Source organism: Varroa destructor, unplaced genomic scaffold, assembly GCF_002443255.2.
Source record: "Varroa destructor unplaced genomic scaffold, Vdes_3.0 BEIS01000001.1, whole genome shotgun sequence".
NCBI lineage: Eukaryota > Metazoa > Arthropoda > Arachnida > Mesostigmata > Varroidae > Varroa > Varroa destructor.
The window spans coordinates 18,635,010-18,654,493 of record NW_019211454.1 but is presented as its reverse complement, the minus strand read 5'-3'; the positions used below and the strand labels follow the sequence as shown (position 1 = coordinate 18,654,493).

The 19,484-nt window shown below is 42.7% G+C and overlaps 2 protein-coding genes across 21 annotated transcripts in view; both read left to right on the top strand.

Moving 5' to 3' along the window:
- The window catches only part of LOC111253008 (uncharacterized), a 168,037-nt gene that overhangs the window by 114,167 nt on the left and 34,386 nt on the right, over positions 1 to 19,484 (top strand). For all 20 annotated transcript variants that reach the window (XM_086974333.1, XM_086974350.1, XM_086974347.1 and 17 more), the window contains 2 exons: positions 17,762 to 17,966; positions 18,190 to 19,235. In XM_086974333.1, the coding sequence (XP_086830459.1) occupies positions 17,762 to 17,966; positions 18,190 to 19,235 (1,251 nt within the window). The remainder of the gene's footprint in view (positions 1 to 17,761; positions 17,967 to 18,189; positions 19,236 to 19,484) is intronic.
- On the top strand, positions 6 to 14,549 carry LOC111253048 (uncharacterized). Its single transcript, XM_022811901.2, has one exon. It carries the CDS (start codon positions 255 to 257, stop codon positions 10,077 to 10,079), a length of 9,825 nt encoding a protein of 3,274 aa, XP_022667636.1. The 5' UTR covers positions 6 to 254; the 3' UTR covers positions 10,080 to 14,549.

Here is a 19,484-nt window from a genome sequence, read left to right as displayed (position 1 = left end):
TAAATAAGAAAAAGAAGCATAAATTCACATTTGACCATAATAAAGAGTCGCATCTTGCTGATACAGAGACATTGTCCGACGATCTGAGTGTGGCACCAAAAAAACAAAAATTTGGTAGGTATTTTAGTTGTTTCCATACAGCGTCACCCGTCAAGAGTTTTGGCGAAAAGAGACCCTCAGATAGCACGACTGTAGATATTCACGAAGGTCTAGTAGCCCCTAGAAAACGGTTCTTTATCAAAGCGAAAACAGCCATGCGCGTAGCGGCTGCCGACAGTACAAACAATAATAATATGAAACCGGTGAAGAAGTCCAGCTTGAAGGCGTCGTTCCCATTTGGTCTAGGCAACAAGAAAAAAGAGGTCAAGGCCCCCTGCGACCAACCTGCCGCCGCCACTGTTGAGCGTGCTGCCAAAGAAAATAACGATAAAAACAAGCACGACAAAGATGACAAAGGTAAGCAGGGCTCGTCAATTCAATCCGTCCCGGAAACTGAGCTGCCAGTTGACAATGTATCGGACGTTGCCACAGTCGTTTGTGAATCGCCGGTAAAATCACATACTCTGAGCTGCTCGACGCCACGGCCAATCGGCGATAGCGTAGTCGAAGAACTAGCCATCTCGTTAATGACGTTTCTTAATGAAGATAAACTGTTGGAGGAGGTGGAAGGCTCCAGTACACAGCAACGTAAAGCACTTACGCCGGAGCTCACCCCGTCTCGGAGTCCGCTAGTTAGCTTGACGCCATCGAAGAAGCGTCATGGCGATCAGCCTTTGGACATGGATGATGTGCCGTCATCGCCAAAGAAGCAGAGACTGTTCAGGAGTCGGGTGCTCCATAGGAAGAAGAGTAAAGAAAAAAACAAGCCAAAGCACACAGTTGCCACACCCGAACGGTCGCTGGCTGTCGTTGAATGCGAAAAGGCGGAGATGAAGAGTGTTCGCAGCGAAACAAACTTAGAGGTGTCAAACATAATCAAGAACACCCAATCAATGGAAAGTATCGATCTCAATTCTGAAACCCAGAGTCGAAAAGATAGCGCTCTTGAGGTAACAAAAGTTGACGATGCAGATGATGTTCAAAACGTCAGCCAGAAGAAAGGCTTTTTAATGCGTTTTGGTCGACATAGAGTGTCCAGTGTTGTAAAAGTTGCCACAGACGAACCATCATCGTCCACTGTTCAAGCTGATGATGGGGCTGCGCAGCCGAGCTCCGAGGAGCGACCCGGAAAAGCGTCTATTATTAAACGACTTCGTAAGGGAAAACCTAGCTCAGATATGGAATCAACGCAAAACGCAACATCGCCCAACGCTACAGTGCCATCAAAGCATGGTGAAGAGAAACCGAAAAAATCGCAGAGGAAAAGGAGTATACGACCTTCTGAAAAGGTTAAGGTTTTCAAGTTTTTTGAAAAGCGCAGTGAGCCAGATGATAATGTAGCTATTATTGAGGGGCCTCGAGAAAGCGAAATTGAGGCAAGTGTTGGGATGCGAGTCTGTGAATCACAGCTGGAAGATGAGAAAGCCGTTAATGCCAAAAGTGAAAAGAAAGATAAATATAGTAATAAAGACGACTTGAAATCGAACAAAAAAGATGAGGAAGGCAAATGTGAGTCTTTCTTACAAGAGAACAAAACCACCAAAAAACGCAAAAAAAAGGTACTTTTCAGTAGATTTACAGTTCAAAAACCAGAGAGACGTAACCGTCATAGCGTGGCGACTATCAACAAGGAAACCACTGATGGCGAGACGTCAACAACTGAAGAAAATCAGAATAAGGAATCGGAAAAGGAACTCTCAACTTTGGATGAAAAGATAGATGAGGCTAAGAGTGAAGCGGATACAACCGTAAACCAGGACTCCGGTCAAAGAACCTCGGAGCCGATTACAAGTGAACGCCGAGATAGTGAACAATCATCGAGAGGCTTTTTTAGTTGGTTCACCGGTTGGCGAAGTGTAGATGACAAAATCAAGGAGGTGCCAGAAAGCTGTTGTGACACCACTGCGGAAAAGTCAGAGGCAGCAAAAGACCTTGACCCCAACACCGAGGCTGATGTATCGGATATTCAGAGCGAATCCGAATCCGTCACAGACGAGTGTGCGGGCGAGAAGCGAATTGACCTCGAAGAGCAAATGCAACCCAAGGCTGAGCAAAAAGACAAACTAGAAACTTCTAAAAATGATGCAGATAAGCCAACCGAAGTCCTGTCCACTAAGACAAAAAGTTTATTGAAACGCTTCCGCCGAAAACGATCAAAAAAGTTTACAGATCTTATAGATTCTGGGAGAGGCGAAAGCAGCGAGGGCAGTCGGCCAAGTAGCGGGAAAACTATGAGTCGGCCATCTAGCGCGTCAAAACTGTTTTTAATCTTCCGGCAATCCAAGCTAGTCGAGAAGACGACTACCGAAGAAGCTAAGAAGGCAGACGAAATTGTTGGGACGACAACGTCTGATAAAACGAAAGTGGTTGCATCCGAGATGGATGATTCCGCTGTAGCCTCGGATCCCTTAAAAGATGAGGTTCTCCTTAGTGAGCAAACATCTTTTGCGAAGGACAAACAGAAAGACCAACCGGCCGAGAATCTCGAGGAACCGCTGAGTATCAGCGAAAAAGACAGTGGTTATGAACCCGGTCGTACAGACAAGAAAGCTCTTTCTACCGCCTTGTACTCTGGAAGAAGGAAGCCACGTAGAAATAGAAATAGAAAAGACAAAGGTCTCGACAACTCTGCTAAAGCCGATGTCCCTCTTACAGAGGTGGCGGAGGAAAAGGTTATACCCCGTGATATCGAGATCAGACGTGTGGCAGTTCAGATGTCGTCGCCTCAACAGGTAATAGAACAAAAACCAAAAACAATTGAGACCAAGGTGGCAGAGGTAAAGGATACAAAGGTTATCGAGGTTGTTATCCGTGTCAACGACCAAAAAGCTGAAGGCAAGTTGCCATCGCCAGCGGGAGCCGAAGGCAAACGCAGTCGTCGACGGCGTCGTGGCAAGAAAAAGTCCCCAACAAAACCTACCGAAGGCGAAGATACCGAGTCCCAGCATAGTGGTAAAGGACGGAAACAGAGGTTACCTGACGCTGACACAGCAGAAAAGGCAGCAAAAGATGACCTAGATGAGATCAAACCAGACGTTAAGTATATTACAGCCGATACTATAAAATCTGAAAGGTCAGAAGATAGTTCCGTTGATGATGAGGTGCCGTCTGCTGAAACAGCTATACAGGACAAGGCTAAAGATTTTGAGGCTGAAAAGAAATCGGTTACGATGCTTGTAGTTAAAGAGAAGCAAAGCTTGTTAAAGTTCTGGCATACAAAAAAGTCGACGGCCTCATCTAAGGCGCAAGCGGTACCTGCTGAGATGGGAAAACCTATTTCAACAAAAACTGACGATATTACCGAAGACTTCGACTTCGAGACCAGAGTCAGATCAAATAAGAAAAAGGCGTTTTTGGATCGCTTCCAAAAATCGAAGGCCGTCGAACCTTACATCGCTTCCGATAATGGAGGCGAGGATCAGGCCAATGCTGACACTACACGATATGCTGAGTCTCCCCATATGGAGACTTCAAAAAGCCACCAGTCGAACAAAGGGAGCGCCTCGTCTCGTAAAGGGTCCCAGGCAGAAGGAAAGCCTCAAAAGGGTCTTCTGTCAAGTTTTCTACAGTGGTCGTTGGGCCGGATTGAAAGCCCGGAAAAAACTGAAGTCAGGGTTACCCGCTGGCATTCAGAACTTGTCTTGGCGTCTACAAAGGAAGATGACAAAGACGCTCAAGAGCCCAAAATCGAGATCGTTATCCATGATATTGACAAAAAGCAGGGCGACTTTAGAGGACGCGTCCAGTCAACTGAGTCGGAGACTCAGAGGTCTGATACTACTTCTAAGTTCGAAACACCCGTAGAAGAATTTAAGCCCTTGGTGCGCGAACAGAGAAAGGCTACTGGTTTCTTCAGCAATTTTGGCTGGCCCGCATCTCTTTGGACATTTGGGACCGGAACAGAGGACGGGGGTCAACAGGACAACGCGGAAGATGGAGGCAAGACCGATACGAGTAACGAAACTCAAGGAAGAGAAAACGTCTCCACGGAAGCCGAGTTAGCGGAAAAGGCTACTAAGGAAGCGGAGACGAAGCCTACCAAAAGTAATGCTACTGTCATGGATGGAGTTCAGGATAGCGAGAAAGCTGAGGAAGATGTCAAAACCACTGAGTCTCAGGAGGCTAACGACAAAGAGGTCATTTTGAAAGATGTTCGGAAAAAGGAGAAAAGTCCAATAAAAGATAAAACAGAAAGAAAGGCCAAAAATGAAAAGCTTGTTTTGAATGTCAATGATGGAGCTGAGAAGGTTGACGAGAGGGCTGAAAGATCTCCTGACGATATTTCTGCAAAAACTGTTGACAAACAGAGGTCCTTCCTCAAATTTCCCACAATCAAGCTGGCGAAAATGTCGAAAAGCGTCAAGAATTTGCTAAACACTGAAGCTAAAACTGCTTCGAAGTTTGAAAAAGAGGAGGCGCAGTTTGAATCCGAGGAGAGCCAAGTAGACTCAAAGCCTGAAGACGAGGACACTACTGAGCGCACCGATAAGTACTATCAAGGTGAGAAAACCAAGGCAGAAGTTAAGGTAGAGCCTAAAAAGGCCCGCTGCTCTTTTCTAAAGAATAGTTCAGTTCCTAAACTGCCGAAATCAAAAAAGGGTGCGACGGAACAATCATCAATAGTCAAGCCAGTGAAAACCAAAAAGGAAGATAAAGAAAGAAAGGAGCAAAACAAACCCTCGATTTTAGAGGATAGCTATAAAGAAGATCAACTGGAAACGGACACTGAAGATGAGAGACTAGCCGTAAAGCCTAAGCCACTGGGGAAAGTTGCTATTGGGGCAGCCTCCGCATCTGAACCACTTGTTGCGAGAGCTTCAGAAGAGGAAAAATCGACCTCTGAAAGTGCCGAATCACCCAAGCGTACAATAACAATCACGATTCCGTTACCAAAATTCAGAATAGGCAGAAAAAATAAGGGAAAGAGAACCTCTGCCAAAAAACACAAAGCTAAACGGACAGACAAAAAGAAACTGTCGTGTTATAAGGTTGCAGGTAAAAAATCTGTGGTCACTGAAAATGTAACGGATCAAGACGCAAGCGACACCGTCGTAGAAAATGCCGACGATGCCTTGAGATGCGAGACTACGAAAGTAACTGATGTTTTGGAGAAAAAAGCTTACAGAGTTTCTTCTTTCTTAAATCCAATATTCCGTTCTAATAAAAAAACAGAACCGCAAGTAAAAGTCGATATTAGAAATAACAAAGGTTTGAACGCCGAAAATAAGATGATCGAAGAAATTACGGATGAGAAGGCAGAGACAGCTGCGAATTCACTGGAGGAGACCCCTTCTCCAATAGATAAAGCGAAGAATACCGAAAAGGGCAAACAACCACAGGATGAGAAGCCCTCCAAGAGCAAGCGCAATCGACGCGGTAAGAAAAGCAATCCTTTCAGTAAGGAGAAAAGCACTGAGCACGTTAAGACGGAGGCAGGAGAAACAAAGGTCAAGGGCGAACTTGACGGAACCATTGTAGACAAAAAGACCGTTCATCAAGCTGAAGAAGGACCTAAACAAAAAAGTGAGCATCCTAGCACAATAGCTGATCAGCCCGCGTTTTCTGAAAGTCCGAAACTGTCGGGCAAGCGGGCCCAGGAGACCCAACAATTCTTTGCTGTTAAGCTCAAATTTAACAAGGCTAAAAGATTAACTGAATCGACTCCTATTGGTGATGATAAGAAAATAACGGAAACTAGCGACAACGAACAGAAGCAAGTGGATAAAAAGAACAGGGATCTTGCTGAAAACGCTATGCAAGCAGATGAAAAAAAGGCAGAAACAGGTCAGTATGACGATGAATTGCTGACTGATAGACCAACTGAAACCCCTGAACCTATTGAAGAAAGACAGGCTAAGATGAGACGGACTTTCACTATCAATTTCGCCAAATTCCTTGCCAAGGATAGGAACGTATCTATAGAGGAAGCTCGCAAAGAAGCTGAGAAAAATGGAAATGTTCATGAAGCAGATGATGACAAAAGTTCACTAGGTGGGCCAAAGAAAGACACTGAGGAGTTTAAAGATGAATTGAATGCTGATCACAGAAAAGAAAGGGAGCCCAAGAAAGAACAAAGTGCGGTTAGGGAAAAGCAGGACACAGGAAAATGTTATGAATTTAAAATTCCAAACTTCTGCACCACCGCCACCACTTTAAAGAAATCGTTTAACAAGGAAGAATACCCAAAAATAGAGAAAGAGCCAAAGGCGAAAGGGCACTCTGATAAGAATAAAGTCTGTAATAAGGCGGAGATAATCAGCAAAATGGACGTACAGCTGGAAGGAGAGCCAACGGAAAGTGTTAAAGAAAAATCCTATACTGAAAAAATTGCCACAGATAAAAAGGAGCAGTTCGTACAATGTGCAGCAGCGCAAAGGGACACGAAAAAGTTGAAGTTCACGATCAATTTTCACAAGCCCACTTTTGTGCGCAAAAGAGAAACGAAACGGGCCAATAAAGAAGTACTTGAAAGTCCTGTACACGCTGAGAAGGCTGGTATAGAGGACTCTGACGAAAAAAATGCCGAGGAGACCGAACAAGATAGTAAAATGTCGGGACCCGAGGACGAAACTTCCACAGAGAAGGTGGAGGTAGCTGATGGACAGATTTATAGCAAAACAACTGGCGAGACCGAATTAATTGCAGTCGAAGAACAGGGTAAGGCGGCTCCTAAAACTCCAAAAAAGAGCTCTCTTGCCGTTCCTAGATTAAGCTGGCCTAAATTCTTCTCTTTAAAAAAACACGACAAGTCAGGATCTCAGGAGACAGTTGACAAGGCCCGGAAATTTTCGGTTGAGGAAGCGAACGATTTGCAAGATACGGTTCCTACAGAGGGCTTAGGTGAGATAGGACTCGAGGAAGCTGAAATCGATGGGATGAAAACGACTGAATCACATGACATCGCCCATTTAGGTACTCCCTCGGAGGTTACTCCAAAAAAAAATGACGAGGGCCGCAAACAAGTTACGTTTACGATTACCATTCCGAAGCTTTCTATACCGAAATTCAAACCCAAAATGAATGTTAGAGATATAAGCGATGAAACGGCTACAAAATCAGACATCGAACAAACTCAAAAAGATGATGATACAGTCAAAATTTATGAGTCCGCAACTGACTTAGCTAAACTAGATACGAACAAAACTGGCGAAACAGAGGATGAAACCGTTTCAGTTGAAAAAAAACCTATGGATTCTGCAAAAAAAGGCAACGCGGCTGATGCGACCAAAACTTCGAAACGTTCATGGTGGCATTCCTTAGTATCACGGGATGACACGACCCCAACAAAGGTTTCGGATAAAAACGTCCGACAAGAACCATCAGTGACCCAAGAAAAATTCTTCCGTTTTTCTAAGAAGTCTGCATTGAATGTGGAAGAATCGACGGATACCCTTGAGAAGCCCATTCTCGAGCCAGTACCCGAGCTTTCCGAAAATGAGGCCTCTAAATCAGAGGATGTCTCAAAAGATGAATTAGCGGACGAACAGCCCGCTGACGAGATCGGACCAATCACTAAAGAGCAAACATATGAAGCAGTAGTCAAACAAGACAACCAGGAAATCCCCGAACTTAAAAATACGGCAAAGGAACGTAAGTTTTATGCTGTTTTCAAATTGGGTCGCAAAGTAGATTCCTCTGAGGTCAAGGTTAAAGACGCGAAAACCGAAGTTGAGGACCAGCAGGCCGAAACAAAGCCCACTAAGAGTGAGGTTACGGTTGAAGGTATAAATGAACCAATCTCGAAAAAGCCAAAGAAATTTCGATTTAAAAAAATGCTTTGGAAAATGGTAACCGTTAAAGCATCTGAAAAGGCCGACCAAACAAATCGGGCCAAAATAGGAGCAGGATCGATTGAATCGGATCTACAGGAGAAGTCTAAAAAAAAAGTTCCGAAAAAAAATGTTGCTAAAACTTTGAACATGGACGGTACCAAGCCTGACATATCTCCAGAGTTTTTCAAAAAGGAGGTTAAAAAATCGCTTCTCCCTGGACAGAAGGAGTCCCCTGTACTAATTACGAAACAGGATATTACTATTGATGCAGAAACTGGTTCAGTGAAAATCGAAGAGGTTGACGATGCTAAATCAAGTCCAAATGAAGAAAAACGTGACGCAGGATGTTCACGTAACCGCCGAAAGCGCAGGAACCGCAACCGCAAAAACAGATTAAATATTATGCGAAGTTGCGATACCGAGATAGAAAAAACTATTAAAGAGCGAAAATCAACTAAAGACGAAAATGACAAGGCAGCTTTTGTCGAAAACAAAAAGATCGATGTAGAGGAAAATTCGTTTGAATGTAGCCTTGTCGAAGAGGGCGCTCGCGAGGTGGTAATAGAATCGAACACCGGTGAAGTCACTAAAGTCGAAGCTGTCAGCAAGAAATGTGTAGTTACGAAAAATGCAACCTCATCAACGGTTGTGACAACTTCATCGATTGCCACATTTTGCGAGTCGCAGCCGGTCGGTGCAACGGCCAATGCAGCCGCCGATGATACTGCCATCGAGAGCATCACTGAAGAGAAGGCTGAGCATAAGAAGCTTGACAAAAGCGTCGTGGAAGAGAGCTTTAAAATTCGAGATAATGTTACAGAAGTTGAAAGGAAAGATGGAACAACCGTACTAACAGTAAAATTCGAAGTAGAAAAAGAAAAACAAAAACTGGGAGAAAAAAGGCAGTCGTTCTCGTTTCTCGGCCGGTTTAGCCAGAAGCACAGGGTCGATAGCCGACTTGAACCTATAAGCGATGACAGTCCCGACGTTCATATAACATCAGAGGGAGACGTTACTCCCATCGACGTTAGCTATAGCGTCGACGGCGTCACGGAAGAGAACACCGTTAATGCTGGCGTGTCCGACGACAAGAAACCGAGGAAGCGCTATTTCAAGCCTGCGAAGCACCGTATAACAAAGAATGCTGTAGATACTGTACAGTTACCGGACAATAGCCCTAAAGCAACACACACTAGTGGGTCTAACGATGAAAACGCACAAAATAGTGATGTCGTCAAGACAAAAGAGATAGTAAAGTCTGCAGGAAGTGTGCAGAAAGCGAATAAACAAGACGCTGCTGATATAGCCGACAACACCTTTATAGCTAGCAAAAACACAAAGGACGCAGAAGGGAAACCCAAGAACGAGAGAGCACAACTTTATGTTGCTAAAGCAGAAAAGGGAGGCGTTGTTGGCTTCTTGACAAAGCGATTTCGCAGACCGCAGAGGGATATGAGCAAAAACTTAATTATCGGAGAAACCACTGTCAATGATGCGCCAAAACAGGTCCAAAATGTGGAAAAAGGGTTGGAAAAGAAAACTGATAATATGGAAACTAGCGAAGAAGACGACGAGGACGAGGAAGAGAGTACGGTGGAAAGCACCAAGAACGAAAGCGGCTCATCGGACTCGACTGAGATCAAGGACACCTCAGACGAGGACTCCGCGGAAAAGAAGGAAGAAGATAAGGCTGACGTTACCCAAGATACGAAAAAAACTGATGGAGGCAATGAAAAAACCGCCCGGAAATCCAAAGGAGTGTTCGGCTGGCTCAAGCGAAGTCGGCCAAGCAGTGGCTGTGAACGTGAAAAAAACAAGGACTTCGACGGCGAGCAGAAAAAATTCGACCCGGCTAAAATTGAGATTGGTGGTAGTAAAGACAAGGATCTAGCAGCGGATAAGGCTTTGGAGGCACCAAATGTATCGGTTAACGGTGGAGACTCGTCGAAGGTCGTTGACACGGGCTCTGTCAAGGAAGAGCGTTCGAAGAAAAAGACTAAGCGTTTCTTTCAGAAAAATAGCAAAATTGAAGTTGAAAAACTGGCGATCGTCGGTAAAAAAGGCTTTGGCGATCTCGAACAAGACCAGTCGGCAGGCGCAAGCACCTCAAGTCAGGCACCCAAATATGACCACTTCGGAAGAAGTTACACCTTCCACTGGCCAGGTGTTCGTTACACTACCATCCTTGAACCAGTTGCCCAACAATAGAAGCTAAATTAACTAATCAATTGGGGTGTATGCTCTACTTTGTACTATTGGTTCAGCCGAGAGCGTGATACGCAGTCAATGCATTTTTCTTCAATCCAGCAGCCATCTCTGACCTTCGTCCATCAAAATCGAGTTGAAGCTATGAGCGAAAGAAAGGTATTTCTTTGTTGTTATCGAAAACAAAAAAATCTTTTCCCGTTGTTTCCCTCTTCAATAAGTCAACTAAATTATTTTAAAAGTCATGGCGGTTGCGGACGAGTCGGTTCGATCTGAAAGCCTCTATCATTGGGAGTTAATCAGTCCTGAAATGAACCTACGCGCACAGTATCTGTTAATTTTTACTTGCGTAAAAATTTAAATAATGCCGACTGGTCTGTATATAGTAGGCAGAAAAAGTAGTTGAAAATGTGTGATGATGAGGGCTCTTGACAGCTTAAACTCGTAATCTGGGTGTACGCTCTGCAGCCAAATGCAAGTCACAAGTCTGCAGTAACCGTATATTTAAGTTACGTTGATAGAGCGCTGCTGATTGACAGATCATGCAGTTATCGATTAAGACCTAACGCAATGACAGACGCGCACATAATATACCGTTTTGAATTGGTTAGAATTTCGGTTAACATTGTTTGTTTTACGTAAAATTTGCTTTTAAAAAACGTTTTTTCGCAAGTTGCTCTAAATTTCGAAGGAACCTCAAGCGTTACTGTTATTCACGACGAAACTAAATCTGCTTAGAGATGTTTAATAGTTGGGCATCAGCTGCCCGATTGCACTGTCTTGGATTATCATTGCCGTTATCATCCTATAGATATCTTACTGATCTCTTCTGAACGATCCCATTTCCGTTATGTGATTTTTCTCCTTTTATATACAATGTATATATGTAAATTTTATCAAAAAATTTACATTCGATTATATTTCACAATTATATTAATATGCGATTATATATATTCCAAATGATTTTTCAACTGTATTACTTTTATTATTATACTATGTGATTATATAGTACAATGGATATTTAAAAACATAACTAAATAATACTTGTGATATTTTTTCTGCTCGAATAACCACGACTTGATCGAAAGTCGTCCCAAAGGGCATCCATACTTGAATGTTTAAGTTAATTCTTTTTTTTTGTGTATTTTAATTGGCACGTTCCGGCTGGCGTTAATATTTTATACATTAGCATCATCATGCCAGCCTGACATATCTATGTGGAGTGGTATTGGTACGACAAAAGGATTAGGCCATTTATAAGTTGTTGCGTTTCATAAACGCCTATTCGTTAACTCTGAACTATTTGTCCTAATCATTCTACTACAAAAAATACAGATAGGACCGGTCACTAAACAAGAGATGCGTGACACAAAGTGATGGATATGCAAAGACCAACTAGACAATATCAAAACCCCGCCAGATCTAGATCTCTGTCAGCTAAGACTCTGTTCCCTACGCTAAGCTTCCACGTAGTATTTCTCTCATTATCGCAGGCAATTTAACGTAACAAAAAGCTGATTAAAACATATATATATATATAACTATGGCACCTACACATGACGCCTATATACACGTGCAGTGTTTACATGTATTTATGGCCATACTAACCTACATACGTGTATATGCCTTTAGTTGGTAAAGGGTAGAGCCGGTAAGCCGGCCCGATTGTACAGATTGCAGAAACTGGACTATAATCGCATCGGCGAACACGTCGCGTTATGAATAGAAGTGAAAATGTACGGTACATTTCTATTTCATTTATATGTACCTTAACGTGAATGCGCTATTCCAACAATATGAAAACAGTACTAATAGCTATACAATTCCATATAGGCATAGTTAGTGGTTCTACAAAGCACATCACGCATCTAATAAGAGTAAGCTGAAAAATTAAGAAACACAAAAGTTACGAAGGAGGACAACGCTGATTCACAAAATAGAGCACATGTTAGCACATTATTTGCTGTATGTGGATCAACTGTACATATGAATGTATATAAGCACGAGTATATAAGACCCAGACGTTAGTGGGCGAAACTTTTTGACGTTACAGAAACGTGCAGTGGTTGTTACTTTTCTTCCCTGCTTTTCTTTCTGACCTGACAATATCAGCAGTTAAAGCTGCCGAGCATATTCGAACCCGGTTTCTATTTTAATAAATTGTTCATATCCCTGGTTCGTATCACCTATTATCTGATTTTGACAATGAGTTCCAGTTTGCGTTTTGCATCGACCTACTAATCTTACACGCGTCGACCCCATTTGGCACAAGTGCTTTTCCCATTTTGGATTGTAAAATACACATTTTGTATATTAAACTATACGCATATATAATGTATAGACGTATTTTATAATGCGCTTGCGTATTCAAATAGCAATGGAGGAGAATAGTCTTTGTCGATTGAATAATTAAAAAATAACCCCTATGAAATCGCATTATGTAGAGTTAAGTCGATATGGTGTCAACTATTTTGCTGTTCCATAAAAGATCTGGTATGTATAATGTCCTCGAACATCGGGGTACGGCAAATGCCTTTGTTACTTTTCGTGGCTATACTGGAGTTTTTCGGGTCAGTATGATTCGTGCAAAGTGCTTCAGTATGAAGGGGATATAAATGATAAGAACACTGATTGATTGCACCACATCATACATACAAAATAGTAAAAAATAGAATATAATAGGAGACAGCAAAAAAAGAAACTCTTATTGGGATCTGTACTTGGTGCAGGACGAGGTCCTTCAATGAGGTAGGAGGACAGGATATACAAGCTTTAGACAACCACCAGATCGAACAAACGACAAGGCCGAAAGAACAGTAGAACAATGTAAGCGCATTCAGCATTTAAATAAATTGCAATAGAGGCAGATTGTCGTCGAAATAGGCACATACAGCCACTTACTTATGCCCAACTTGTAAGCCTACCCAGAAAACACTAGATGATATATATTATTATACAGAATAAACATGTTAACTTGCCATGATGACGGCGTCTCCCTACCGAACAGTATTTCGCACAGAAGATAATGAAGTTAGTTCACAGCATACAAAGTATATAGAGCTAACTAAGTTGTCAATGGGCCTGCTGGCTACTAATTAATCGAATTACTTTTAGCGGTTTTGCTGGATCTTGCTAGAGGAACTTGCACATTTAACTCTGTCGCCCAATAGCAGGTCCGGTGTCTCTATGATCTCGCAGGGGGCAATAACGGAGTACTATTTAAATTAGGTGTATTTATGACGCAAATATATATTCTTCTAAATGGACAACATTAAGGGTGAAGATAGAACAGGGCATTACCGTATCGACCCACTTTACGTTCCAGGATTCTTCGGATCAGAATATAAAATATATAACTATTAAACCAGTCGACGTCGTCGATAACGACAAGGCCAGCCTAGTAAAGGTTACAATATCTTATATTCTGTATCGAGACTGTGTATTCTTCTGCAAAACTTTTTTATAATTAATCATTGTATGAAGTCATTACCAAATGGTCTCAAGTATGGTTTTCTCAATTGAAAACAAAATTATCATATTAGAAAATCATCTCCATTCATTCATCGTTGCCATCTTTCATCAACCCCCCTTCGCTGGTAATGTATTAACGGAGCCAACAACGCTTGCCCACCCCCCAACCTTTGTGCTCTAGTCAAAGTCACAGATCTCATCAATCATCTGCCCTCACATGCATACGTACTCACCAGAAACCACTCATATTTTTTTCATGCATATATATATATATATATATATCTCATAGACTCAAATAAGCCCCTAAAGCCGTGTTTGTATGTACTGACGAGCAAATAAATTTAAAAGAAGCAAAAAGCCAAACAAACTGATGGACTTCTATAACTGACCTGTCCAAAGAATACGACCTACTTTTTCTGTACCGTGGCTCTTGTCTATACGGGTCAGGCGAGACCTAAAGGAATACCACTTTAATCTTAGATTCAGACAAAAAATGACTATACCTGTTCAAAGTGAATGTAGAAAATATCTGAAAGCGAAAAGTCAATGCCTCCGAGTAAGAACTATTATAAGCAAGCCTGTGAACACACGAACGAGATCGCTATATTTCGTTAGCATTAATGAATACTATAATTATTATTAATATCTAATAAGTGTAAGGACTATATTATAATGGTTAAAATCTATGGATCACAAAGCGCCACCTAGGTGCTTGGTCTGGCATCGGTAAAGGCGATGATAGGCGAGATAAAGGCGTCTGCTATGAGTAAAAGTTGTAATTAAACTAACAAGGACGATTATGACAGAAATGACTAAACAAACGCTATTAATCGTACACAACCTAATATCTGCGATTGCAATTAATTGTTTGTCGATTAGAACTGAAAGAAAAAATGAAGGATACGACGCGATACGAGACAAAGGAAGGAATAAAGTAGATAATGCATTGATGCTAATTCACTAATCTAATAATAAACTGACTAATAGCACTATTTCCACTAACCTTATATGCGTTTTTTCTAATCTCTTTCAATTGAAATCATTGCTCTTCGTCTTTTGCTTTCGAAATAGAGAAGTTGAGAGCTGTAGCAGACGACAGTTTTCTGGTCAAAGCCCCTCCGTGGGCGCCGTTAACAAGTTTTGTTGCCTTCCTCCCATTGAAACCTGTCGAATGCTCCCTTCAAACGTCCTTCACGAAAGCGAAATTCGCAAATAAAACCGAACGAAATCGCTTAGAAATTTACGGTAAAAATTGACATAAAAAGTATTGGAAATTTCCCAGAACTCTTGTAGTACCCACATCCTGTCGTTGGTCAATGGTACCAGCGGTAGTCCTACAGTAGATTCTGCTACACCCCTAAGTCCAACTCGCAGTCTACCTCCGAAACAGCATTGAGAAAAAGAATAAAAAGCGCCATTATATTTTTTTTTATGAAAGAGAGAAAATTATTGTGAGATCGCGCAATTTGTTATGTTTTTTTTATGAGATTAAAAATTTAGTAGAAACAAAATTTATAAGAGACACGGAAAAACGTTTACCTACCTCGAAGAGAGAATGCAAATCGCCGCGAAATCGTTCAGTCGATTAGTTCAAAAATTCACCTCCGCTAGAGGATCAAAAAACATTTGAAATATATACAAATGTGGTCTGCTTGGACTTATTGTTCGGCGTGCCTGCGTGCGTATCTGGGCTAATGAATTATCGTTTTAATGATTCATCGAAAACAAAATTGTAAAAATTGAGAGGTTTTTAAAAAAATGTCCCAATATCAATTTTTTGCCAACTTTACGTAGAGTATCGTTATTGCGTATGAACATTTTCGACATGCGACTACTAGCATTTTGTAATAAATATTTGTCCCAGAACTGATCCGTGACTCAATCAATAAAATAGAATTGACAGAAACAAAATAGTAATTGATTTTTGGGATCGAGAAGTATAGATTTACTCTGTCGTCACTCAATCAGTACATACATCCATAGCTGATCAATCATGTATATACGACTATGATAACAATATTATGGATAACGATAATCACAGTATGTGGCTTCGAACGCGACCATTTGTAAAAACAAAATTCGCCCACTTTCTGCTCTCATCGACCGATTTCATAGTGACAGAACATTTGCTAGACACCTTCCCACTGAAGTAGACTGTATGACATTGCTGTACGAGAGTGAATGAAAGACTGAATGAGGGATGTTGATAAGCTTGCTGCTGAAGTGATAATGATAATAACGAATACAGTCACGAAAGCATCTCTCTTATTTGGAATCTTCGATGACAAAGAGAGAGACAACAAATAAAAAATATAATAAAAGAATTAGAAATATCCACAAAAAAACAATAGAGATGTTTCGTAAAGATGATTTTTTAACATACCATCATTTTTTTTAATTAAGTGAAGAATAAGTTTGCTCGTACCCGAACGCATCGAAAATCCACGAGATACTTGAAATCGGCAGAGACAAAAATCGTACGCATTAGTTAATGGTTTGGCTCAAGCTCTTACAACACACATTTGAGCTGTACAAAACAAGGCAAAGCGCCGAAATGTTAGCGTCGTAAGCGAAAAATGATAACAGGATAACTACAATAACAACAACAACAATAACAACAAAAAAAGACAACAATTAGTCAGATACAATGATGTCCGTTTTGGAGGTAGAACGCGGTTATTCGGACTACTCGAATCGGAACTTCCCAAGTCCCAGATCAGTCTGCGAGATCGCTTGAAGGAAAAATTGTAATAACAGAATAATTATAACTATTATATTAATAGAATGAGGTCGCCCGAACGTAGCTGCGTATGTACGTAATTTAGACAGTACTCGGTGAGCGTGTCGAAGGGTACATCTTGAAACTATAGTTTGGTGCTATTTCTGAAGGCTGACATAAGATAGGGGTAATGAAGTGTTGGCAACATTGCTTGTTAGCGGTGAGAGTCTTATGTTGTCGTTTTTCCTGCACCAGCCGGTCACAAAGTTAAGTTTATATTCGTTGTTCGTAGTAATCGACAACGCGTAGTTTCCAGCGCAATTAGGTGAGATTTTTGCGGGGAAAGCATCTCGGGCAGAGAGCGGTGGCTGTAGCTATTAAACAGGGACAGAGCGGTTGGCTTCTTGCTGTGGTACTGGGTGCAGAGCTTCGCCTCGGGCGATGGCCTTTTGACAATGCCGGTTCTTCCAAGCAATGGTTGAGCTGCTGAGGGAGGCGGTGCAGGGCAGGATCAAGGCCTAGTGTTGGCGGGCGGTACATTTGTCCTAGACAGAAGCGAAGACGGTTTCGAGGTAAGTGGCCTTCGTAAAACAACAACAACAACAACAGCAACAGCAACAACAACAACAACAGCAACAGCAACAGCAACAACAAAAAACAATCAAGTGCATGGTGGAAGAGCAAAATGGCGAGCATGCGACTTAAGCATTACTAGTAATTCTAATACTCGCATGCGGGGATTTGCCTTCTTCTGTTAATGATCTGACCTCTTCCGATTTGCTGATTTGATCTGGGACTTCTCCGGCAACAGCAAGAGCAATGCCCAGTTTGGGACGGGAGTAGAACTACCGAATGACCCTACCTCCAAAGCTAACGAAATATTTGTTATTCGTGCACTAACAGACAGCAACAACAGAATCACCAGCAATCTCTACATCGTTCGAAGGGGAAAAGTCACTGACAGAATTTGAAGACACTTCACCACAGAAGTAGACGCGAACCGTGGCAATCGCACGAAAACAAATCGATTAGAAAAGCGAACGTTGAGGTTGATTTCAAAGTCGCATTATGCTGTTTGGGAAAAGCAGGTTGACCGTTATTGGCACGGAATACCATGGTATCGTTGACCGTCAACCCGTTTTTCTCAGCTTGCCACCTATTTTTGGTTCACCCTATATGCACCTAATACCTGTCGCCTTTCGAACAGACGACGGAATCCTAGGGATCCTCTCGTCGTGTTATGACTACTGGGTACGAGCATAACTTTCCTATGAGAAGAGTATACTAATAGAAATACAGTAGAGGTTCTCTAATTGTGCTTTGTTTACTGGGTTAATTGGCAAAGCTTATCTTATTTAGAAAAAGCGCGGACCAGTGATGACTGTAATGCGAGATCCACTACCATATACAACGTGACCCTAGGTGTGAAAAGTGTTGCTCAAAACGTTCGTCTGTGTGATCACCTCCTGTGCATTGTTGTCGTTTTTCGTTGCAGGCCCAGCCTATACACACCGATGTGGTCACGCGGCTGCTGGGCAACCGCGTGGCGGTCAGCCCGATCGTAACGGTCGAGCCGCGCCGTCGCAAATTCCACAAGCCCATCACCCTAACGATTCCGTTGCCACGTGCCGCCCACAAGGGCATGACAAACCAGTACTCTGGTGATGCGCCCACACTCAGGTTACTTTGCAGTATCACAGGTAACGACAGCAATGACAATAAGGAATTACATCATTCCCAATCTAGCAGACGATTTTATGCTAACCCATTTTCTGAGATAGATAATCCTATGAGGTAGCCGTTTCAGTAGGGATACATAATGCAGTTCTTTTTGTAGTACTTTAGTCAAACATGCTTGTTGATTATCATTTGTTGCTGCGGTACAATTTGACTCCGCTATTGCCATCCGTCGGTGTACTCAAGGTGGACAAACCAAGGCTCAATGGGAAGACGTGACTGGATCGACTCCGTTGACCTTCGTCAACGATTGTGTATCTTTCACCACCACCGTCTCAGCCAGATTCTGGCTAATCGACTGCCGCCAGGTCAGTGAAGTGACCAAATTCGCAGGTGAGCTCTACCAAGAAGCAGTGCTTGTCCCGTTTATGGCTAAATTTGTGGTATTCGCCAAGCGCCACGAGTCTCTTGAGGCGCAGCTGAGGGTGTTCTGCATGACTGATGACCGAGAGGAGAAGACTCTCGAATCGCAGGAACACTTCGCCGAGGTGGCAAAAAGCCGAGATGTCGAGGTTCTCGAGGGCACGCAACAGTACCTCGAGTTTGCGGGCAATTTAGTGCCCATCACCAAGTCCGGGGAGCAGCTCGCTCTCACGTTCGAGGCATTTAAGGAGAACCGAGTAGCCTTCAATGCCCGCGTCAAGGACATGCACCAGGAACCGATGGGACGTGTTGCTTTTATGAAAGAGCCACGCAGTAAACATCAGGACGCACCGCAGACGCCCGTTTGCAACCTCAATATAAAGCTACCGGAGCCCGTCGAGTACATGAGTGTACCACTCGAGAAAAAGTACGGCTTCGTGCAGGAGACCGGGTTACGCCCGCAAGAGATGATCCACCGCGGCGACCTACATCTGTCTGACACGGCCAGAGAACTGGGCGCCGACTGGTCCGCTCTTGCACGCCAGCTAAATATACCAACCCAGGAAATTCAGCAGATCAAAGACGAGATACTGAATGATAACAGCCAACAGGCGTTAACCATGTTGAGGATCTGGATTCAGAGGATGGGTCCGGCAGCGACGGGCAATGCATTAGAAAAAGCACTTCAGAACATCGGTAGAGAGGACATCGTGCAAAAGTGCATGTCTAACACCGAGGTGGTTACTGACGAAGTGGAACGCGCACTCGCGAAGGTTCATCTGAGCGGAGCTGTTCCGGCCTCAGTTGTTACTGTCACCCGAACCACCCTCGTCACGACCAGCTCGGCTGACGAAAGGGACATTATGAAGGTAGGCTTAGCCTTCCATTGCAGATTAAAGCACACATGTATATTAATCGCGTTTTTATCAGAATGAACTATAGGTGCTGCGAATAATTTTTGACAGTACTTGGGTACATAACGCAGGCCGATTTGTAGCCACAAATTTCATTATTATTATTATTATACATACAAGAGGCTGAGAAATTGAAACAGCTGCATCTGCAACAGCAGAGATCAGCCTGAATTGCCAAACTATTTTTTTTATGAACGTATATTA

Coding starts and splice junctions, on each gene's coding strand:
- LOC111253048 (XM_022811901.2), top strand. CDS start 255: ATGCGCGTAGCGGCTGCCGACAGTACAAACAATAATAATATGAAACCG.